Source organism: Temnothorax americanus, unplaced genomic scaffold (assembly GCF_048541705.1).
Source record: "Temnothorax americanus isolate GAGA-0224 unplaced genomic scaffold, ASM4854170v1 Scaffold9, whole genome shotgun sequence".
In the NCBI taxonomy this organism is placed as follows: Eukaryota; Metazoa; Arthropoda; class Insecta; order Hymenoptera; family Formicidae; genus Temnothorax; species Temnothorax americanus.
The window spans coordinates 836,860-857,384 of NW_027509812.1; the positions used below are offsets into that span (position 1 = coordinate 836,860).

General features: G+C 40.1%; 1 protein-coding gene across 9 annotated transcripts; it reads right to left on the minus strand.

Moving 5' to 3' along the window:
• Positions 1–325: 325 nt before the first annotated feature.
• On the minus strand, positions 326–20,321 carry Nocte (no circadian temperature entrainment). Of its 9 annotated transcripts, none has more exons than XM_077425618.1 (20): positions 19,780–20,321; positions 18,401–18,548; positions 17,821–18,072; positions 17,468–17,624; positions 16,392–16,634; positions 14,177–14,257; positions 13,788–14,092; positions 13,201–13,696; positions 12,409–13,119; positions 11,637–12,088; positions 9,963–11,525; positions 7,703–9,613; positions 6,864–7,058; positions 6,472–6,780; positions 6,128–6,313; positions 5,912–6,044; positions 5,481–5,825; positions 5,192–5,316; positions 4,227–4,482; positions 326–4,103 (listed from the first exon to the last, which is right to left on the minus strand). In XM_077425618.1, the coding sequence occupies exons 2-20, from the start codon at positions 18,491–18,493 to the stop codon at positions 3,949–3,951; spliced, it is 7,968 nt and encodes a 2,655-aa protein (XP_077281744.1). In that variant the 5' UTR covers positions 18,494–18,548; positions 19,780–20,321; the 3' UTR covers positions 326–3,948. The 9 variants fall into 9 exon arrangements, with proteins under 9 accessions (XP_077281744.1, XP_077281743.1, XP_077281741.1 ...); XM_077425617.1 differs by having other exon boundaries at positions 4,227–4,494; XM_077425615.1 differs by having other exon boundaries at positions 5,171–5,316.
• Between the last annotated feature and the right edge of the window lie 204 nt (positions 20,322–20,525).

The window sequence follows — 20,525 nt, forward strand, 5'->3', positions numbered from 1 at the left end:
GTACCGAATATGTATTTTCCGTGTCCGTCGTGTAATTTTTATTAGTATTTATATATAAAAAATTGCCATTGGATAATTTATGTTAATTACCAAAGAGGAAATGTATATATTCCAAAACCAGATCAATTGTTTAATCGCAGCCAGATTGATTCGGCTTTTCGATTCTACGAGAATTATTTGCCATTTCTACGTAACAGAAATATTACCTCAGTCATCGTTGTCTCTTTTGCAATTTCTTTTATTATTAAATGTTATCTTTTTTCATCGTTTTCCTCATACCTATACAGTTGTCTGTTGGGTTGTGTCAATTAACTGTGTAAATTAATAGTAGCAAATTGCCGTTTACTATTTTATTTTCACGTTTTAGCACGTAGGTGTATATATAAGTAATGTTTGTCATATTTCTAACTACAGATAATAATTACAGGCGCCCTGCGATGGGTAAAACGGGTCTGTCGTATTACTTTCAATGCGTTAATACTAAAAAAAAAAAAACGTTAAATATCGGAAAACGTAGAAAACTTCGTCTTTACAATAAAATATCAACAATTCACATATCGCCATCAATAGTAACAATCACAAAGACCACTTGACTTTTCCATTAAAATGCGAAACAAAGATACGATGAATCCGACAAAGATAATACTCTCTAAATAAATAATATCTCGCATCCTAATATACATTAAAAAATGGCCCTATATATAAGTAAAAATCATTAAAGATATTTTAGCATCGTTATAAAACGACTAATTGTTGTAATACGACAGACCAGCTCGGATCTATATGTTGTGTGATATAAACAAAATCCACTTCGCATTTAAGCTATAATAGATGTCGTTAAACAAATTTTAATATTTTTAATAAAATCGAGAATATCCTATGAAACATACCCATACAATTGAACGTACTTCTTCCATTTACTTACTCGTTTTTTAGCTTATTCCTCACCTTCATTATCCACCGAGTGTACACGTGCAATAATAATAATAATAATTAAAATAATAATATAAAATAATAATAATAATAGCAGTTGTACTAACAGTAATAGTAGTAATTGCAGCAGCAGCAGCAGTAGTAGTAGCAGGTGATGGTAATAATAATAATAGTATACAGTAATAATAATCGTAGTAATGATAATAGCGATAGCACTAACAAGTAATAGCAGTAATAAATGATAACGATAATAGCTATAATAATAACAAATATATTAATTAGTAGTAACGGCAATAGTAGTATAACAGTAATAATAGAACAAAAGGTAAATGATAGCGACAATAATAGTATAAATAGTAATATAAATTAAGACAATGATATAACAGCGATAATAGCGGGAAGTTGTAATAGCAATGGCAATAGTTACGATAACAAATCAGTACTTTAAGTTGTATGTAATGATACACAATAAGGAAGTAAAGCAAACGCTGATAAAGAAATAATAATGAAAATCATCGTCATAAAAATTCTATTAAATTTAAAAAGGAATAAGAAAATGAAACAATCGTTATATCACAATTCTATTACTGATGCTGCTGTTACTACTATTGTTACTATTATTGTATTTATTATTATTATTATTATTTTAGAGCTATTATTAACACTATCACTATTATAATCGCGCTTACTGCAACACCAACTATTACCACTGCTACTTATACTCCTACACTACTGTTACAATACTGCTGACAATAATGATCCTGCTGCTGATGATGCTAATGATCGAAGTGGTAATAGCCATCGTGGTAGTGATGCTTACGATAGAACTTGATTCTTCAATACTCGTATACTGCGCTAGTATAGCCAGTCACATTATTATAACGTTAATGTAATTGTGTGTGCATTTAAAAATATAAATACATTTTAAAAGTTTGTACCGGCAAAATTTCAATGTATTTACATAAAAACAACAACCACATCGGCGACAAAATCAATAAGTAAGGATACATTGCAATAGCATGCCATACGAGTATTGGAGAATTAAGCAATAACATAAGAGAGAAGCATTTACTAGGTTCTTTGAGACTTCAACAGTATCTTTTCCTTCTTTTCTTTTTTAAATATTGTATACATTGCCCGCGCTATTTGACCAAGGATTCAATTCTTTGTAACACGAAAGGAATTGTAGCCTCATGTCTAATTCAAGCAATTCGTGGCATCGCCGTTACGTCAATTTACATCATACTCGTCTCTTAATAGTTTTCCTCGAGTTCTCAATGCTTCAGAGAAAAGACATCCAGGGAGTGAAAGGGAACAATCGCAATCTTTATCCTCTTTCTAATCGATATTCTCTAAATTCATTGAAGTGTTAAATTTTTAACAAGCCTACGTGTTAAGAGTGTCTCTTCCTCTAATGCATGTTTCTTCACTATTCACACAGACATCACAAATATGACATGAAAAATTCTCAGAGTTCAAAGACAGTGGTCGTCGGTACGACTGGCAGTATATCGTCTTTTTTTTTTTTTTTTTTTTAAGTTGAAAGTTAATATTTTATCTCAACAGTGCCTAGACCTTTTTCGTGAGATCAAGGCGTGACGGGCATGGCCACATTTATCTTTGCTGAATAAATCTGGCAACGGTGGACTCCTGTGAATACTACTATTTATTTTCATAGGCTTTATCTTTATAACAAAGCTTTAACTGCAACGAAAGCAGAGAATATACAATCCTTTTCGTACGTTGCGATAGTAGTAGTTTAGATTGCGGTTCGGTTGATCCAACATAATCTTTTTAAACGTGAAAAGACTCGATATAATCCATATAGCTTTTCACGGTTCACAAGCAATACCTTATATACCTAATGATTGAAACTCGTCGCGAATAAAGCGAGATCATGATAATCTGGGCGATACCTATAAACATCAGTTTCCTATTTCCGTCACGCGAACATCACCATGATCTCGCGTCATCCACAAAACGACCAATATACATATGGGGCTTCTCCTTGTCGCAATACATATGGGCGACATAGCCATGGTTAGATCAGACTCGTGAATATCATTCTAATTCCGGTAAGTGATTCCGCTTCTTATTGTTCGGATAAACGGAGAACTTTTTATACCGCCGTTTGTTTCAGTCCTTTCTAACGTGCTACATACGAAATTGCAATAACTGTAACTTTTCTTGGTTACTCGAGCTCTCTTCTTCTCCCTCTTTTTTAAGACGTGATCAAGAAAACGTGCATCGTGCGTCCTAGGACATGCAGTATCGTTTACCGCAGGCTGATCCTGATCTGGGTACAGAGAGATATACATATATATATATGAATGTATATATATATCTATATATAGAGTCCATGTAGATTTTTTTTATCTCACTTCCCACAGATACAACCTCACGAACGTGACTCCTTAACGATACAGAACATTTTTTGTTATGCGACTCGCATTTGTAATCAATTAATTAACATTCCACTCGACGACGGCACATACTTTTTCTTGAGTCAAGTATTCAAACGTTACACGACAATTTAATTGTGTCACTTTTTCAAGCTTCTTGTAGCAGTATCAATCAGCGCTGATTAACTTGTCGCCATTCTTAAATATGTATCATGTTCGTGTATACCCGATATTACTTAATAATGGAAATGCTTAATAAACGTCTTTTCGACTGCACAAAGACGGTAAGTTTATGCTGTTAGAATTAAAGAACGGGAAAGGTGCGTACACACAGAATGTTACCTTTCTACAAGTTCTTTCTTTCGATACAGCACGAAACTCAGATTTTTTTTAAATTAATCTATTTAACTGCTAGTCGATTATATAAGCACGTGATTTCGCGTAGACAAACGAATTCCATTGTGACACTGGCGTGCTTTCTTCCTCGAGAAACAGGAAAGCACGTTAGTCTTTGCCCTTATTTTTCGACGAGATTATATCAAAGGTTTAATCAAAGAAAGGTGTTTTCCACAAAATGGAAGAGCAAGTTGTTCACCCTCACGAATATTCACGTTCACTCGTTTTGTTGATTCACTTCTTCCTTATTGTTATCACTATCTTGTTGGTTCACATTAGGCTTGTTACTCCCAGGTTGTGTGACAGAGGGACCATCATTCATCTTGTCATTGTGGTTGTCAGATTTGTCATTGGAATCCATTTTAACGTTTCCTAGAACAAAAAGTTCACAGATATTAATTACATATTAATCACATGTATGTTATTCGTGATATTAAATTTACCGCTTCTATATTTAACAGATAACAGATATGTCCTTGTATACATTTTACGAACCTTGTGGCGAGTAATATTGTTGTTGCATCTTCATGTTACGTTGCTGCTGTTGTTGCTGATGTATATTCGGTCTGTGGCGGTTAATTTGAGCTTGTTGCTGCTGCTGTGTTGGCATACAACCAGGCTGCTGTTGCGTGGGATTATTCGGATTAGGACCCGGTGCAAATGGTACTACGGGTCGCTGTATCGGAGGTGGATAACGCTGTTGCGACGGTTGGATACCAGCACGAGGTGGCATAGCCATGCCACGTACATTCTGTTGTAAAACCTGTAGATTAATGCACAAGGCTATATTGTTTCAATTTTCATCTGTAAACCAGATGAAAATAATTTTTTATTTTAACTATATTTTTTTTTATTTTTATCGTGTACTATAAAATAAGTCTTATTCAAGAATTCTTTACTCACATGATTAAATTTAATATTACATTTCATTTCTTATTTGTTTACTGATGGTAAAAATTTGTATATATATTATTTAAAGTAAAAGAGAAATTCTTAATTACATGCGTATTACAATCATATTATTTTCAATGGTATACTCTTTTTTATAATGTATTATACAAATTTATTTCTTCCTAAAAAGTAATTATAGATAGTATTCTTCAAAGGTATCGAAAGACATGCATTTTAATTCTCGTTTAAATTCTCATGTAATTATTTAAAAGAAAGATAAGTTTATATAAATATAGATATAGGATAATATTGAATTATATTTTAAGACTTTGGAAAATAATTCTAGAAGATCTGACAAGAAAAATTTAAAGTGTCATATAATGTAAACTAAAGCGTCAACAAGTTCATATAACTTCTTTTCTTACGTTGAGCTTTAGATTCCTTTAAAGTATTGACATGTAACTAAAAATTTTATGTATGTGTTCGATTTAATAAAATACATGCATAATATTTAAATGAGATAACTTTAATGAATAAATGGTACATACGTAGTTACTGTAGCTGCTTACCAGAGCAGACTGACTAACGCCCTGATATTGTTGATATTTGTGATGTTGTGTAGGACTCGGCTGTGGTTGTTGTGACGAAGATTGCTGTTTGCAATTTCTTGATTTAGGCGACGGTATTTGAGGAGCTACATATATAATATTAGACTAATATAGTTCAACAGATTATATAAACTATTCTTGTATAATAAAGTTTTTAAAGAAATCACAATTTCTACATATAATTTGGATAAAACTCTTCGAGGTTAAAATTTTTTGTTTCGATTATTTTTGAAATCAATAACGAGCTTACTTGAGCTAAAAACTGATGCAAGCACATCCTGCTGATTTCCTGATGGGCTCTTTAACTGTCTGGGCTGTTCTTGCGGTTGATGCTTACTAAGAAACGTGGGTGCTGCATTTCCCGGTCCTGGCAAACCACCAGTGGGATTGCGAAATTGTTGAGCTGCCGCGGCTATTTGCAATCCTGAACTGGATAGGAAGCTAGGACCATAGTTTTGTAGACCGACAGGGGTTGCACTACCTGTTGCCAGACTTTGGCTATGCTGTCCAAACCCTTGCAGACCATAATGAGTTCCAGTTTGTTGAGTAGCACCCCCAGACTGATAGAAGCCTGTTTGCGACCCAGGAAATACATCTGAAAATGTCAAGATAAATGTTGAGAATACCTCACAAATGCGATGCACATGTAATTATACTGTATATTGATTTATTATATTTTACCGGCGGATGTAGCGCTGTAGTAACTGTTGGATGCTTGCACATTTGGACCGGGTCTCTGCACTAATTGCGAATTGCTCATGTAACTACCGCTTACGCCGAGCACTTGATTTGGATCATATGGTATATAAGCCAACTAAAAAAAGATAATGTTTTGTTAGTAAATTTATGTTATTAGACTTATTACAACAGAATAAGCTTTATAACGTAAAATTGTACCTGATTGGGTTGAGGGGCAGACTGGGTCTGGAAATGCGGAGCTTTAGTTCCAATTGCTCCAATTGGTTGAGATGACGGCTTGACGCTCGCTGACATTAAAGAATTTGACGATGAACTGATTAGTACCGTATTGGGATTATTACTGAGCTGCTGATTCTGTCCGAACGGCGGAGCAGCTGCTGCGGTCTATCGAAAGAAATTAAAAATTAAACTATTCCCATTGAAAATATCTGTACTAGAACAGAGAATTATCATATATCACTTTTATGTTATAACGTACTATAAATATCGGAAATTTTTATCGTTGTGTAAGAGACATTACAAGAACACTAGAATTTACGTACAAGGCGGTATTGGGACAAATTGTTTTGGTACATCTCTGGTGTGGGAGCATTTGGTGCGTGAGGTGGTGGCGGTGGTGGTTGTTGCAAGTACACATTTTGTTGGCTGAATGAGCTCTGGAGGGACGGAGCGTACGGCGCGTACTGCGTAAACGGTGATCGGCTCTGATCTAATTGAAACGCTCCGTACAAGCCGCCCGCTTGAGCTGGCAATTGTCCCGACCCTGTGTTGAATAACACCGCCGGCGGCGACGGTATGGCCGACATGCCACCGTATTGCGCTGCCTGTGAACCAGGATATTGCGGGAATTCCTAAAAACAAGAAAATTGTCTTTCTTAATATTCGATACCTTGTATTAATTCTCGAAATAATAAACAACGTAAACGCAACCCACCTGATAGTTAATATGCGAGGGCTGTCCTGTAGAATTAAACGGGGGTGGACTTAGGGGACCTTGGAGACTGACAGGAGGATGGCCAATGGGACTCTGGCCAGCTCCGATGGGACTTGGCCCAGGAACGGTAGATCCTGGTTGCGTACCACTGCTCCCCGAAGACTGTTGCTGCGGCTTCACCTGCGGGGGAACCAGCTGCGCATCAGGCAAAGAGTCAGCGTCTTCCCACAAGGGACATTGTGTTTCAATATTTAGTTGTTATATACATCATGTCAACAGGACATTCTCAACAAGCATTTGTTAGTTTCAAACGAAAATTATTTTCAAATCTGTTCTGAAAATCTGGTGAAAATGAACAGGTTTATTATGTCGTGGTAATACACATACCTTGCTTTGTAATTAACAATAGCAATAAAGGCCATATTAATGATAATGAGTAATAATGATGATAATGGTGATGATGACAAGACGTAACGATATTACCCGCAAATACAGTAAGACTAACGTAATGATAATGATGATAATGAAAGTAAAGATGACAATTTCTGTTAAATTGATATAGATCATTGACAAGTGGCTGACTGAGTATCCTTTGGCCAAAGTTGTTAGCCACTTACCTTTCTCATTTTCACCACACTTACTAGACAGAATTTTTCAAACACAAGAAGATAAAAGTATTAAAAAAGCAATTAATTGTAACAGTAACAACAGTTATGACAATAATAATACAATAAGTAAATAATACAGAATATTGGAATGACTTTAGTGACATGACAATTTCATTACATGCACAATAACATAACATAATATGAAGAAATATTCGAAAAATGATTTCTCACCTTGCACACATTCGTAGACGTTGTGATTTCACTTTTTATATTGCTCTGGTTGTATTGCTGGTGGGGGCTGTAAGTGTCGTCGACGTCGCCGCTCTCGAACGCCTGCGGGAAGCTGGTCGCGCTGCTAACCACGCTGCTGCCGTCTTCATGTTCGACCACGGTCGGCATCGGTGGTGCATTCTCCCAGACCTTCTTCACGGACGCAATTTTAAGGTTGAGCTCCGCAGTCGACGGCGATATCGTGCTCTGGCCACCAGTCATGTGCATGGAACGTGCCATGCTCAAACTCTTGCTCTTATCATCCGTCAATTGTGAAAGATCGGAATCAAAGGTGAAGTCCAATTTCATGTCGGCGTTGTCCTCGTTCTTATTGAACGACAAAGGCATTTGGATGGGTTCTTGGTTCTTGTCCTTGATTAAGTCATTCGGTTTATTGGAAAATGCAACAGAGAGCGCCGGTTGCTGATGCTGTTGAACTTGGTTGGCTTCTTCCTCTAGCTCCGCACGCTTCTCGGCTCGCTGCTGCTGCGTTTTGATGTGATTCGAAAACTTGGATTTCACCGCCAAATCCGTCGGTCCGGTCGTCTTGGTCGTCTTCGAGTAATTCGTGTTCTCGAAGATTAAAGTCTGCACGGGTGGTGACGACACGTCGGATACGTTCTTTTCCGTCAGAGTCTCCTTCAGGTTCTTCCCCGTCTTCTCGCCGCTCGGTGAATTTCGTTGGCTGCTGTGTCCAGAGTTAGCTTCGTTGCCTTCGTGGATGTGATCATTTTGAGCCGTTAAACCAGACATCAGCTGAATATCTGTAGGAACGGCAGACGGAGAATTCGAACGCAATTGGCTCGTGAAAGGTTTGTCCCAAGCGTTGACCGTTGGTGGAGGAGCAGGACTGTTAGAAGATTCCTTAGCGTAGTTGGTGCCAGAGCTGTTCAGCTTGCTCATATCACTCGCATCGGGTCCGCACATCTGCTGCTGCTGTTGTTTCACCAGACGTTGGAACCGCGGCGCAAGCCTCGGATTTCGAGAATTTCGACTGTCATATTGCTTCTGCGGTATGTTCGCCGGTTGCGGGATATTCTGGCTGAGCAGAGGCGGTATATTCTGTACCTGTTGCAGAACTTGCTGCGATCCATTCGACTTTGATTTCGAACGATCGCGTTCACGCTCCTTCTCCTTGTCTCTTTTAATGGGCTTCGCTTCCTCCTTCTGACTGTGCCTGGACTCCTTCACGTTCTTCTTCGAACGCACCTCTTGAAAACCGTCAGCGTCCACCTTATCTTCCGCTGCAACACTCGTAGCGTCCTCGGTACAGCTGTTCGTTTCGATTTCCGAATCCACCAGCTTCTTGTCTTTCGCCTGAGACTTCTTATTAAGATCGTTCAGCGCTTGATTCACCAGATTTGGATCGCTCAGCTTGATTTCGTCGATGCGATTAACCATGCTATCCTTGTTACTCGGTTTATTCGCGACCGCACCACTGTTAGTCGAGCTTTGACTTCTAGACCTTCCACCATTCTGTATTTGCGCATTTTGCATCAGAGGCGGTATACCGTCGGCATGATTCTTTTGAACGCTAAATCCGGCATTCTGCAGATTCCGCTTTTCCGCCCCTGGGGCTCGCGACGCCGGATTGGAAGACTTGAGATTTTTCTCACGTTGCTCTCTAGGATTTGCCAACTGATCACCTCTACGGGAATGCACGTTCATGCCGATAGCATTTTGACTCGCAGATTGTATGGCTCGTCCGCCAAAATGTTTGTTGCGGCTGTTACGAGACTCTTTGTGATCTTCTATATGCTCCTCGCTGTTCTCCGATGTGGTTTCCCAATCTTCGTTGCCTACATCCGACTGGGGCTGCTTCGATACATTGCCACTGCTACCGCGCGAACGAGCTTCACGGCTATCTCTTCCCTGAAACACAACACATTGTTGCATCATTAAAAGAGAAATGAATATATTACTTATTTGATAAATTGTGATTATCACATATAACTTTTATTTTTAAATAAGAATAAAAAAGTAAATAAAATTATAAAAGCAAAAGATATAAGAATTTCATAAGCGTTCTCAATATTTGCACTCCGTAGACGATTTTTCAAATTTTTTCAAATTATACATGAAGTAATGTTTCAATAAGATTAAACCGATATAAAGTATTTCATACTGAATCTTAAATTTATGGCAATAAAAAATATGCAAAAATTTAAATATTCTCAATGCTTGTGTGTAGCATGAAAAAATATAATGCAATTATACGTACTCTCCTACTTCCACTACGAGGTCTCTTAGAACGTGAGTCATCTTTTCGCATTTGAGCTTTTTGGGACGGGACGTTGGTGACTTGATTCGCGTTATTCGCCTCTTGTTTGTTACCGGACTGTTGAGCTTGTTGACTCGGAGACTTATTGCGTCTGCCTGTGATACCCGCTGTGAGTGCCTGTTGCTTCGCGATTATCTTATCATCGGTAGACTCAACTGTCGCGGATTGTAAGAGACTCGCCTCTTTCTCCGAGGTCGGAGTTGGTGGATTTTGTCGGCCGGCATTTTGTTGCTGATGCTTGTCGTCCGTATTACGTTCTGACGAAAACGGACTCTTACTGGACGGCGGTCCGTAACCTTCCATACGACTGCCCGTGGCCGTATTCCGGATACGGAAACCACCTCTGCCGCGACGAGATGGCTCGCCTGATGGCGCGAAAGCCTCGTGGCTGGGTTTTCCGTCGTACGTTCTCTTCTCGCTGCGGGTCTGAGAACACTCGGTGCCCCGCTTGTCGTCTCGCCTCGATACCTCGCGATTGCGCTCGTCCTTCTCGATTTTCTGAGAGGGTTTCGGAGAGCGAGCCGATCGCTTGTCCTCTTTTCCAGACTCGGTGGAGCCGGATATCTCGTCAGCGCTGTTCTCGGAATCGGTGTGCCCATACGAACCGCTCTTGGCAGACATTCCGGATTTGCTGGTAGGTCGCGGTCCGCCTCTTCGCCCTCTGGATTCCGGGCCACGCCAACCGCGAGTATAAACGCTGAAGGTTCCTCCCCACTGACGTCCACCTCGGGATTCCCGAACTCTAGAACTGGAGCCACCGCTGCTCGTTCTATTGCGCGTACTCTTTTCTCTCTTTTCATCCTTGGCCTCTTTAGCGTCCTCGCTAACAGCTTCTTCCCTTTTTTCTAAAGCGGGCTTATCCAACGAGCTCTGCTTAATTTCATCGCTATCCTTGCCATCTTTAGCAGCTTCTGCTATCTTCTCCTCTTCCTTCTCAAAAGTCGGTGATATCGCGTCGGCCCAGGCCTTCGGCGAATTATCACTCCTCTCAATCTGTCTGCTTTCCGGAGCACGTTCCGTTTTCCTGTTCCATACATCCGTATCCTTTTTCGCCTCAGCGGAAATTTCCTTCGGCTGTTCCTTCTTCTCCTGATCAGAACTACCTCTCTTCAATTGAGTCAGACTGCGCTTCTCGTTCTTCAATTCGTCCGCTTCGATCTTCTCTTTAGTAACTGGACCGGGCGGTTGCCTTCTATCTCTTTCCCTTTCCCTAGTCTCCTCGTGATACAAATCTCGTTTCTTCTCCTCGTAATCCGACACTTCGTTTACCCAGGAACTGCAATCCCGTAATTTATGCATCTCGTCATCGCGCAAGGACGTTTTCGATTCTCTGGAGGCACGACTGTCACGCGAGTCCGGTCTCTGCGGGCGTTCGTTGCGCTCCTCTTTCGGTGCGTCGCGACGACTTTCGAGTTGTCTGTCTTGTCCCACGTTGCGTTCTTCACGCCACTCCGGGTTCTCAGAACGCTCCCTTTGTTCGCGTTCTCGCTCGTCGAAAGAATCCTACAAAATCAAATGTTTTTCCAAGTTGAATACAATGAGCGAAATAAGCCGGTCAATGTAAAATGTTGAGATAAAATCTATCGCATGAAAAGTAATATTTCATATTTTTACCTTTGAGTAATTATCATAATCCTTCTTGTCTTTATCGCGCACATCTCTAACGTCTCGAGCATCACGGCTGGTAGAGCGAGAATCTTTGACATCGCGACTGTCTCGGTTGTCACGAATATCTCGACTGTCTCGATTATCTCTCGAGTCTAGATTCTCCTTCGGGTCTCGTTCTTTATCGTCAAAATGTCTCTCGCGCTCCCAAGAATCACGAGGATGTCTGTCATCGTATTCATAGTCTCTGAAATTACGACTGTACTCGTCGTAATAGCCACCTGGCTTGCGGCTATCATAGGACCGATGCGAAGCGTGCCGATAACGATCTTCTCTCGACGGTGGTGCACCACCGCGATGATCTCGAGACGGAGGTCGTTCATCATCCAATGGTGCCGATGCGTCCGAATCGGTTCTATTACGACGTTGTGATGGCATGGGTTGCTTCATACCACTATCTACTAATACAAGTTTTATTTAATATAATACATTGGTTTTTTAACATCATTATAGAAAAAAAGGCAATAACGATTAAACAAATCTTAGAACAAGAAATGTCACGTTGAAGATTATTTTAACATATTATCAAATTTTTAACCAAGCTAAAAATTCATATTTACAAATAACTAATTAATTTTTATTAAGTTTACCTCTTCGTGCTATTTTTAAGTAAAACGAAATAGTAATCCTTAATTAATTATTTTCCTTACAATCCAATTGCGATTATTAAGATAAGAGTAGTAATTCTCTAGCACAGAAGTAATCCATAAAAAAAACTTACTCAATGAATTGTAATTGTGAAGCCATCTACCGGGATCGTATTGTTGGGAGAACGGGATAGACTGGGAAGCAGGTCTTTCCGCATTCGGTGAAATTCGATTAAAATTCGCACCGCTTCTTTCTGCCTGTTGTTTTTGAAACCTGGGCGGCAAATTATTCTGAAAGTGTCGAGAGAACGCCGGCTGCTCGCGATCTCTTGCGTCTCTTTGATCGCGATCGCGCTCGCGTTCCCTTTCGCGCTCGCTACGCACTGTGTCCTGTTGTCGTAAGAAATTCTGCCGATCGCTCTGACGAAAGTCCGTCAGTCCTTGATCTCTGCCTTCTCTCAGATTGTCGCGAGTCTCGCGTCCAGATGCGTTGATTTTCTCATCTTTCCCCTCGGACGAAGTGCGAGACCGTTCGCGTTCTCTCTCTCGCTCCCTATTCTCCTTTTCTCTCTCCCATTCGGGTATAGGAAGAGGTACAGGCGGGATGCTGATCAAGCTTTTCGGCTCGCCAGACTGCGCACGTTCCTCATCTTTATGCTTCGCCTGCTTCTCTTTCATCTTTTGCTCCAAGTCCTGTAACTTCTTAGCTGCTGCTTGTTTCGTTGATTCTTGAAAACGTTTTTCCTCTTCTTCCTTGCGTAATCGCGCACGCTCGACAACGGACGCAACCTCAACCTTGACTCTTCGAATTCCTCGCTCGTTCCACGTTTCGTCGTCCTCGACACCTGTTTGGCAATACAGATAGATGCATTAGGCATAATTTAAATAAATAATTGCGTTTTTTATTTTAATAAAACTATATTTACCTCTTAACGAATGTACAGAGTGCAACTGTGATTGACCGGCGTAGCCACCACTTGCGCCATTCGACCCACGATAATCGCGATTCATAGATTGAGCCCAAGGACGATGCGGCGGATCACGGAGCTCCCTCGAGTCTCGATTGTCTCGAGATTTCTCCTTCTCCTCTGCGACACTATCGTCGCCCTTTTTCTCCTTACTATCTTTTTTCTCGTCATTTTTCGATGGTTCTGATTCAGCTTCGTCGTCGCTAAAGGCCAATTTTTGGTTATAATCAATATCATCGTGCGCAGCCCATCCTGCGTCACGAGAAATATCATCCATACGAGTAAGATCTTCTTCTTTGATGATGGGTCTGGTCATCATTTCTTCCTCAGCCATGCGATCACGTTGAGGAGGTGGAAATCGATCCATGGGATGATTAAATCTAGGTCGGGGGCTGTTGGATCCAGAATTTGATGAAAATTGCGAAGAAAATCCAGCAGGATTTGATCTATACATCTAAAAACATCATATAATACATTTTGTTACGCAAGTTAAAAAAAAAGACCCACACAAGCTCCGACTTTCGAGATTATAATAATAAACTCACAAATGGCGGGATAAGTCCCCGGTAGTGATGCAGGTTTGGCCCAATTTGATGAGAACCGGAAGAAGGCGCAGAACCTTGATTGTTCACGGAGTTATGCTGGCCTGCCGGGCCCGCGCCCATGTTGGGCGATTGGCCCAAGTTCTGCCGCCCTCCACCGGGTCCCTCCTGGGTGTGTCCTCCTGAAACAGGTATATTTAAAGGGAGGCCCTGGGCCGCCGGAGTATTCCCATTTCCGGGACCAGCTGATGTTACTGGTGCTGCGCCACTTGCCGTACGACTCCCGCCTTGAATCCAACTTCCTTCGGCTGCAAGGATTCAGTCACAAATAATTAATTTGTACACTTTCAAATCAGACGATTCTACGGTGATAATAGGTGAAAGAAACTTACTTTGTGGACGCAGGCTCGGTCCTGGACCATATTGCGCATTTAATTCTCGATTCGATTGCTGTTGGTTTCCCGGCGCCCCACCTATGTAATTTATTCATTATATCAAAAGTTAAAATAGATAAATAATACACTATATTTTCAATGCCTATAATACATGATAATATAACAACTGATGAAGGATGAATATTTAGTAAGCTAACAAGGTACATGCTGGCACGCGATTATTTCATAGATTGTGCATAACTTTCCCACGTATATATATAACATGCTTTACGGAGATAGTGTCGTGAAGATAACAAAAAATTAAACGATATAAATAAAGTACAAAAGATAAAGTGCTCGATTATTCTTAAAATAAATTAACATCTAATTTCATCTAAAATAAGCGTAAAAATAAACCACGCGAGTTGATAAAACGTGTAATTTCATATTAAATTAAATAAAATAAAGCATATAATTATTTTAATTACAATATATATAGGTAGAGATGCATTCATGTAAATAAAATTATACTTTATATTACAATTATATTATTTCTTATATAAAATAATACTTTAAAATATTTTTACTTAAATCTCGCGTATCTTTTTGCATATACATATGTACACATATATTGTAATATTAAAATAATTACAAATTTATCATTATTCTCTACGTATATAAAATGATATTATAACATGTATGGATTTAAAATCGATTAAATAATAAAAAAAAATATTTCAGATTTCATTTCCATGTTGAATACATTCCGTCCACATAAGTCCTAAATTATAATTTTGTTATAATCATATGTGTTTAACGATGTTTGAGAATAATGTTAATGTTATTCAAATCGTTCTTTTTGCATATAAATGCATATAAACTTATTCATAAGAAATATGAAGTAATACGAGTATTTTGCATAACAGAATGTAGCATAATGCATTTCTTGATGCACGGTTAAAAATATGAAAAAATTGAGATAAGACAAATCAAAATATTAAGAAAGATTTCCTTCAAAAATTAAGAAAACAAAGAACATGTCTCTTACAACATTATGTACTAATCTCGATTCTTTATGCATACGTTTCTCTAAATTTAATCATAAAAATAATAAAACGTAAAAAATGACGTGCGAGATTTGGTACATACACACTGTGGTGTCATCTAATTTTCTACAAACGTATATATACCTAATAATGCAGATCAACATTTATAGTCAAGTCAATCTTTTACACTATATCTAAAACTATAATGTAATAAATATGAGTATTTAAACATTTGTTAACTAGTACGAAGCTATAAGTTAAATCTTTACTATTGGTAATGTCAAGAATATAAGCTACTCCACAAAGAAAATTATTTATAAATCTTGATAGATAAAAAAAGATTTCGTATAAACTTTTATTTCCAGTATATACAGCTATAAAGATATTTTTCCTTATTGCAAAATATAATTTTCAAATTTTTTTCGTGGAATAGCATTATAGAAAATAATCGTGCCTAAAATGTAAACGAGAAATATAAAATTTACGTAACAATTTATTTATTAAATAATAGTGGCAAAACACATATTTGCCATATGAAAATATCATTATCGAATAAGAATTTTAAGAAGCCATATCGTTAATTGCAGTCGAGATTGAAAATATCTTTACTTAACTGTTAAACAGTATTTTGATGACTAATTTCTTTGATATATCAGCATATACTCGGTATTTCTAAAAAAATAATCTAATCATATAGCAGTTTTATGACAAAATTAATTAAAATAAATTAATGATAAAGAAATATTAATGAATAGATAAAAAATATTAAGTTTCATATGGCTTCGATTATATAATAGAACATATAGAACTTTTCATAATCAGATTATTTTTATTACTTTAACATATTCTGTCATCACACTAATAACTCTTAAGATACATACAAATAAATAGTCTTCATGAAACATCCAATGTGTAAATAAAACTACTACTTCTTAAAGCACAATTTTTACTAGACCTATTATTGGCCTTTATAAGAGTCACGAATCCGCATGCTTGTACATCTCTGCTGCAGTTTTCATTAACAGATTTATTTACATCAATCGATGCAGCTTCCATCTCACTCATGATTGAGCAAATTTAATCGAAATGCAACCTTAAAAAAGCTATCATGGGGAGAAGCACAAAGAGCACTACTGGAAAGAGATAAAAAAGTGGAATCTAGCAGCAACAGGCAAGCAGTACCCCACCTGAGTGGTTGTGGGAATACGGCTGTTGCTGTAGTAACGAGTGATGGACTGCGACTGAGATTGCATTGGATGTTGTTGAGGACTGTTGAGTCTGGCTCTGAGTGGAGACGGAGGCGGACGGCTGTCCACTGAGACTGGGAAACTCGTGTTGGAACTGCGGGGACTGGTGGGCGAGGAAACTCAGTCCAAGGGCACCTCTTCCCCCTTTCGCGCCCCCCACGAGCCCCGCGTAACCAACCACTGCTGCCACAATGGGCGTACCTATCAATTAATTGCACCACCCAAACGACACCACTCCGCTCATACTTTACTCATGCCCAACGTCCAGAAATGGATGTTAAAAGGATATAAGTATCGCAAATGCTAACTGAACAAGAATGCTTACTGTGTCATATCCTATATCATGACATGTCGTTATCTCTCAGAGTTCGTGAAGTCCTTTATTAATCCAACTCTGGACATCTGTCTAACGTTTCACGATATAGTTACGTGCGTTTATATCCCAATAGATTGTTTTCAATAAATACTATATGCGGCATCATTATATAATAATATTATATCACATAATTATACATTAATATGTATATTGTATATTAATATATTTATAGTGGATTTATCGTGTAAATAATGCATAATTAATTTTCAACCCTATCGAATGCTATTGATCAGCATATGGAAGTAACAATTTATACATAACCAACGACCGCAATATATATACACAACCAATTTTGCACGCGTCGCCCCCACCTACAGTCTTGCACACTTTCTTCTCATAGGGGAAGGCGACTGTGAATACCTACACGTGGAAAAGTAAATTTCTCTTTCGCCTTGCAATCGCGATTAGATACCATTAAAAGTTTTTAGTCATTAGAGAATTTTGAAAAGTTTCTTTTTTTTTTATATATATTACTTCAAGCATACATGCCTGTTTTTAGATAAATGAGTTTGATGGTGTATTAACGAAACGGAAAATGTAAAAAATGAGAAAAAATAACTTAAAACCTTAACATTCTACGTTAATCAATATTATGCATACATGCCAGTAGAGTTATAGAACACGTTTTTTTTCTACGTACCGTCTCCTGATCTGCTCATAATCGCGCTCCATGATGATTTGTTGTTTGTCTGATCCAAAAAAGGAGCTTGCGCCACATTTTGTTGTGTCGGCAGTAAAGAGTGTATGGATGTTGAAACAGTGGTCCCTGCTGCGCATTGTGCTGTTGAAGAGACAGTCTGCAAGAAAATAATAAACTTTAAATTAACAGTACATCTTGAGTTTCACAAACATATGTATATGTAACAGAAATGTCTTTTGGCATAATATAAGACAAATTTGTAACCCGTTCGTTTTGTTTCGGGAACAATAAACTCTTTCATCTTATTCCTTTGTCTTATCCTAAAAAAAAAAAATAATCAAATTATAACTTACAGTAGTGTTATCTAATGAAGTTGCTACTGTGGTGGTAGTAGTAGTGGTCGACGATGTTGAATCCTTAGTAGTAGCCCAACCACTTCCTCCGCTTGGCACAAGACTGACAGCCGGGTCACTGCTGCTAGTTTCGCTTTTTAAACTGGGCAAATTAGCTGGAGGACGCCGTGCCGAAGGCACCTTTCCAAGACTTTGCATTCCATGTTTGCGCGGTAATGTATTTTTCTGCTGATGCGGCTCCAAAGATTCACCCTACATGAAAAAATCGGTTGGAAACGTTTAGCCAGTTTGCACTCTAGACAAGACCTTTTCTTTCAAACAATGGTACAGGTATAAAAAAGAACTTTATATAAGTATTTAACGTTAAGAATGACTACTATTTTATGTACGTAACACAATCACATATAATATTAAATTATATGTAAATATGTAAATATATATGTAAGAAACTGGTAAAATTAAAAATAATCATTTAAACTGGCTTATTTAATGCATCTGAAGCTTGAGAGAACGGATACTCTCGCGAACAAAGGTTCTTAGAAAAACTAACGAGAAAAAGTAATAAAATGTTGCAACTTACCCTACTCACCCGGTACAAGCTATTGATATCTAATGATTGAAACTTGGATTTTCCTTTCTCCCCCTTCGACACAATCCCTGACAGAGTAGACATGCTGTCTGCACGCAACCATTTAGTACCAATCAGACCCAAAGAACGAACCCTTTGTCTGCAAGGACAAAGTTATCTAAGTACAGTTTCTCTATCTTCTTCTTCTTCTTCTTCCTGGTTAATACTAACAATAACTGCAATTTGAGAAAATCAGATTAAAAAATGAATCTAAACAATTTCAATGCTAAATTCAATTCTAATTTCAATACCAATTGTCTTTTGAAAAGGCTTCGTTGAATTATATAAAGTGTATCGTTAAGATTTAAATGGAGCTGCGTTCAATAATAAAAAATTTAACCGTCGTAAAAGCTACTACTAGACGCATACGCCCACTATACGGCGTTTGCCCGACCGAACGTACAATCGAGCGAAAACTACGATTCATTACAACAGATTGTAATACCACGTATAATGCAGTAATCACTGTAATTGTAATACATATAGCGCTTTAGCTGGAGTTACTTCCAAACGCAACGACGATCGACGACTTCCTACAACAGCGTCGCGCGGCACCGTGTTAAATTCCAATTACAATTCGTCTGGGTGATGCGAAGAAAGTAGCGTGGAGAGGAGTTTTCTAAAGCGCGCAAATGCCGCAGCGCGCGAGGCCGCGCGTTATACGGGCGGTGCGCGAGGCGGTCTCCGGTCCGGTCCGGAGAAAAAGCTTTGTCTGTCACGCCGTGTGTGTGTGTCGGCGTACATAAACCCCGCTCTCGCTCGCGGCCGCGGCGCGCGGCGCGCGAATAAAAAAGACCGTGGCAAAAGCGACGAAAATAACTCCTCGCCGACTTATCGCGAACCCGTCGTCGCCGAACGCTTTATTCCCCCGCGACCGAGGGGGCGACCGGGGCCGGGGGGGAGGGCAGGTGTAACGCCGTGTTCGCGGAGACCCAACCCCTCGCGCCCTCGCGCGCGCGCGGCCGCGATGTCAAAGATCCGCGATCGCTCCCAAAACAACGCGGGGCTCGCGCACCGAAGGTGCCTCGCGTCAGATCGTCGTCGTCGAGGGACGAGAGGCGAGCCCGTAAAAATTTACAGCCCGCACCGTGGCCGTCGCCGAGTTTTCGGATATCCTCGGCGATAACGGTATCCCGTTGGGAAGAAAGCGGACGGCGGCGCCCCGCGGGGCGTCGGGGGGAGCCAGAGAGGGGCGGGGAGGGGACGACCGGAGGGAGGCGGGGAGGGGAAGTGTCGTGTCGGGTACAGCGGAGCCGTCCACGTAGGAAGGACTCCGCGACGTTCGTGGGGCCGCGGATGGGCGGAAAAAAAAAAAAAATATAACGCCTTACCTTGGTCCGTCCAAATGGGTTACCAATTCACAACAGGGTTAACTCCCGGTGAAACTAGATTAACGCGCGGATCGCCACGGATTTTCCTCTTCACGTACGACGTACGGCCGCCGCGCCTAAGCGGGACGCAGAAACTTCCTTTTCCACACAATTCGTCCCAAGATGGCGAATGCGCGACTCTCTCGCTCTCTCTCTCTCTCTCTCTCTCCCTCTTTCTTTCTCGGGCCCTTCCTCCGCCGCGGATCAATACAATTACGTCACGCTCGCCGAGGGGAACGCGCGTTCTCACAGACGCGCCACTCGTCGCCGGATCCCGGCTTTGGCCCGCGAGGCACGCAGCAGCCACGCAGCACGCACACACGCGCGGAACGGCGACGCTTCTTCTCGACCACGCCGATTTTTCTCTCTCCCGTGAACAACGATCCTCTCGCGATCGCGAAATGCGCTCAGGATCCCCGGATCGCTCGCGGTCTCTCTCCGTCCGCCGATCCGATGCGTAGGTTACTCCTCGCGGAAATGGTGGTGCGCGCCCCCGGGGAGTTCACCGAATCACTGTTTCCGCTCGCCGCCGTCCGTTGTGCACGCGGCGCGAGGCGCGAGCAATGGAGGACGCGCGGAAACCGCGATTTGCCTCGCCGCCGCGGGCGGCGCTGCTCGGCGCTTCGGGCACCGCCGAGATCAAGCGCGCGCGTTTACGCCGCGCTGTTATTTAGAATATAATAATTAATAATGTAATTAGTGATAAT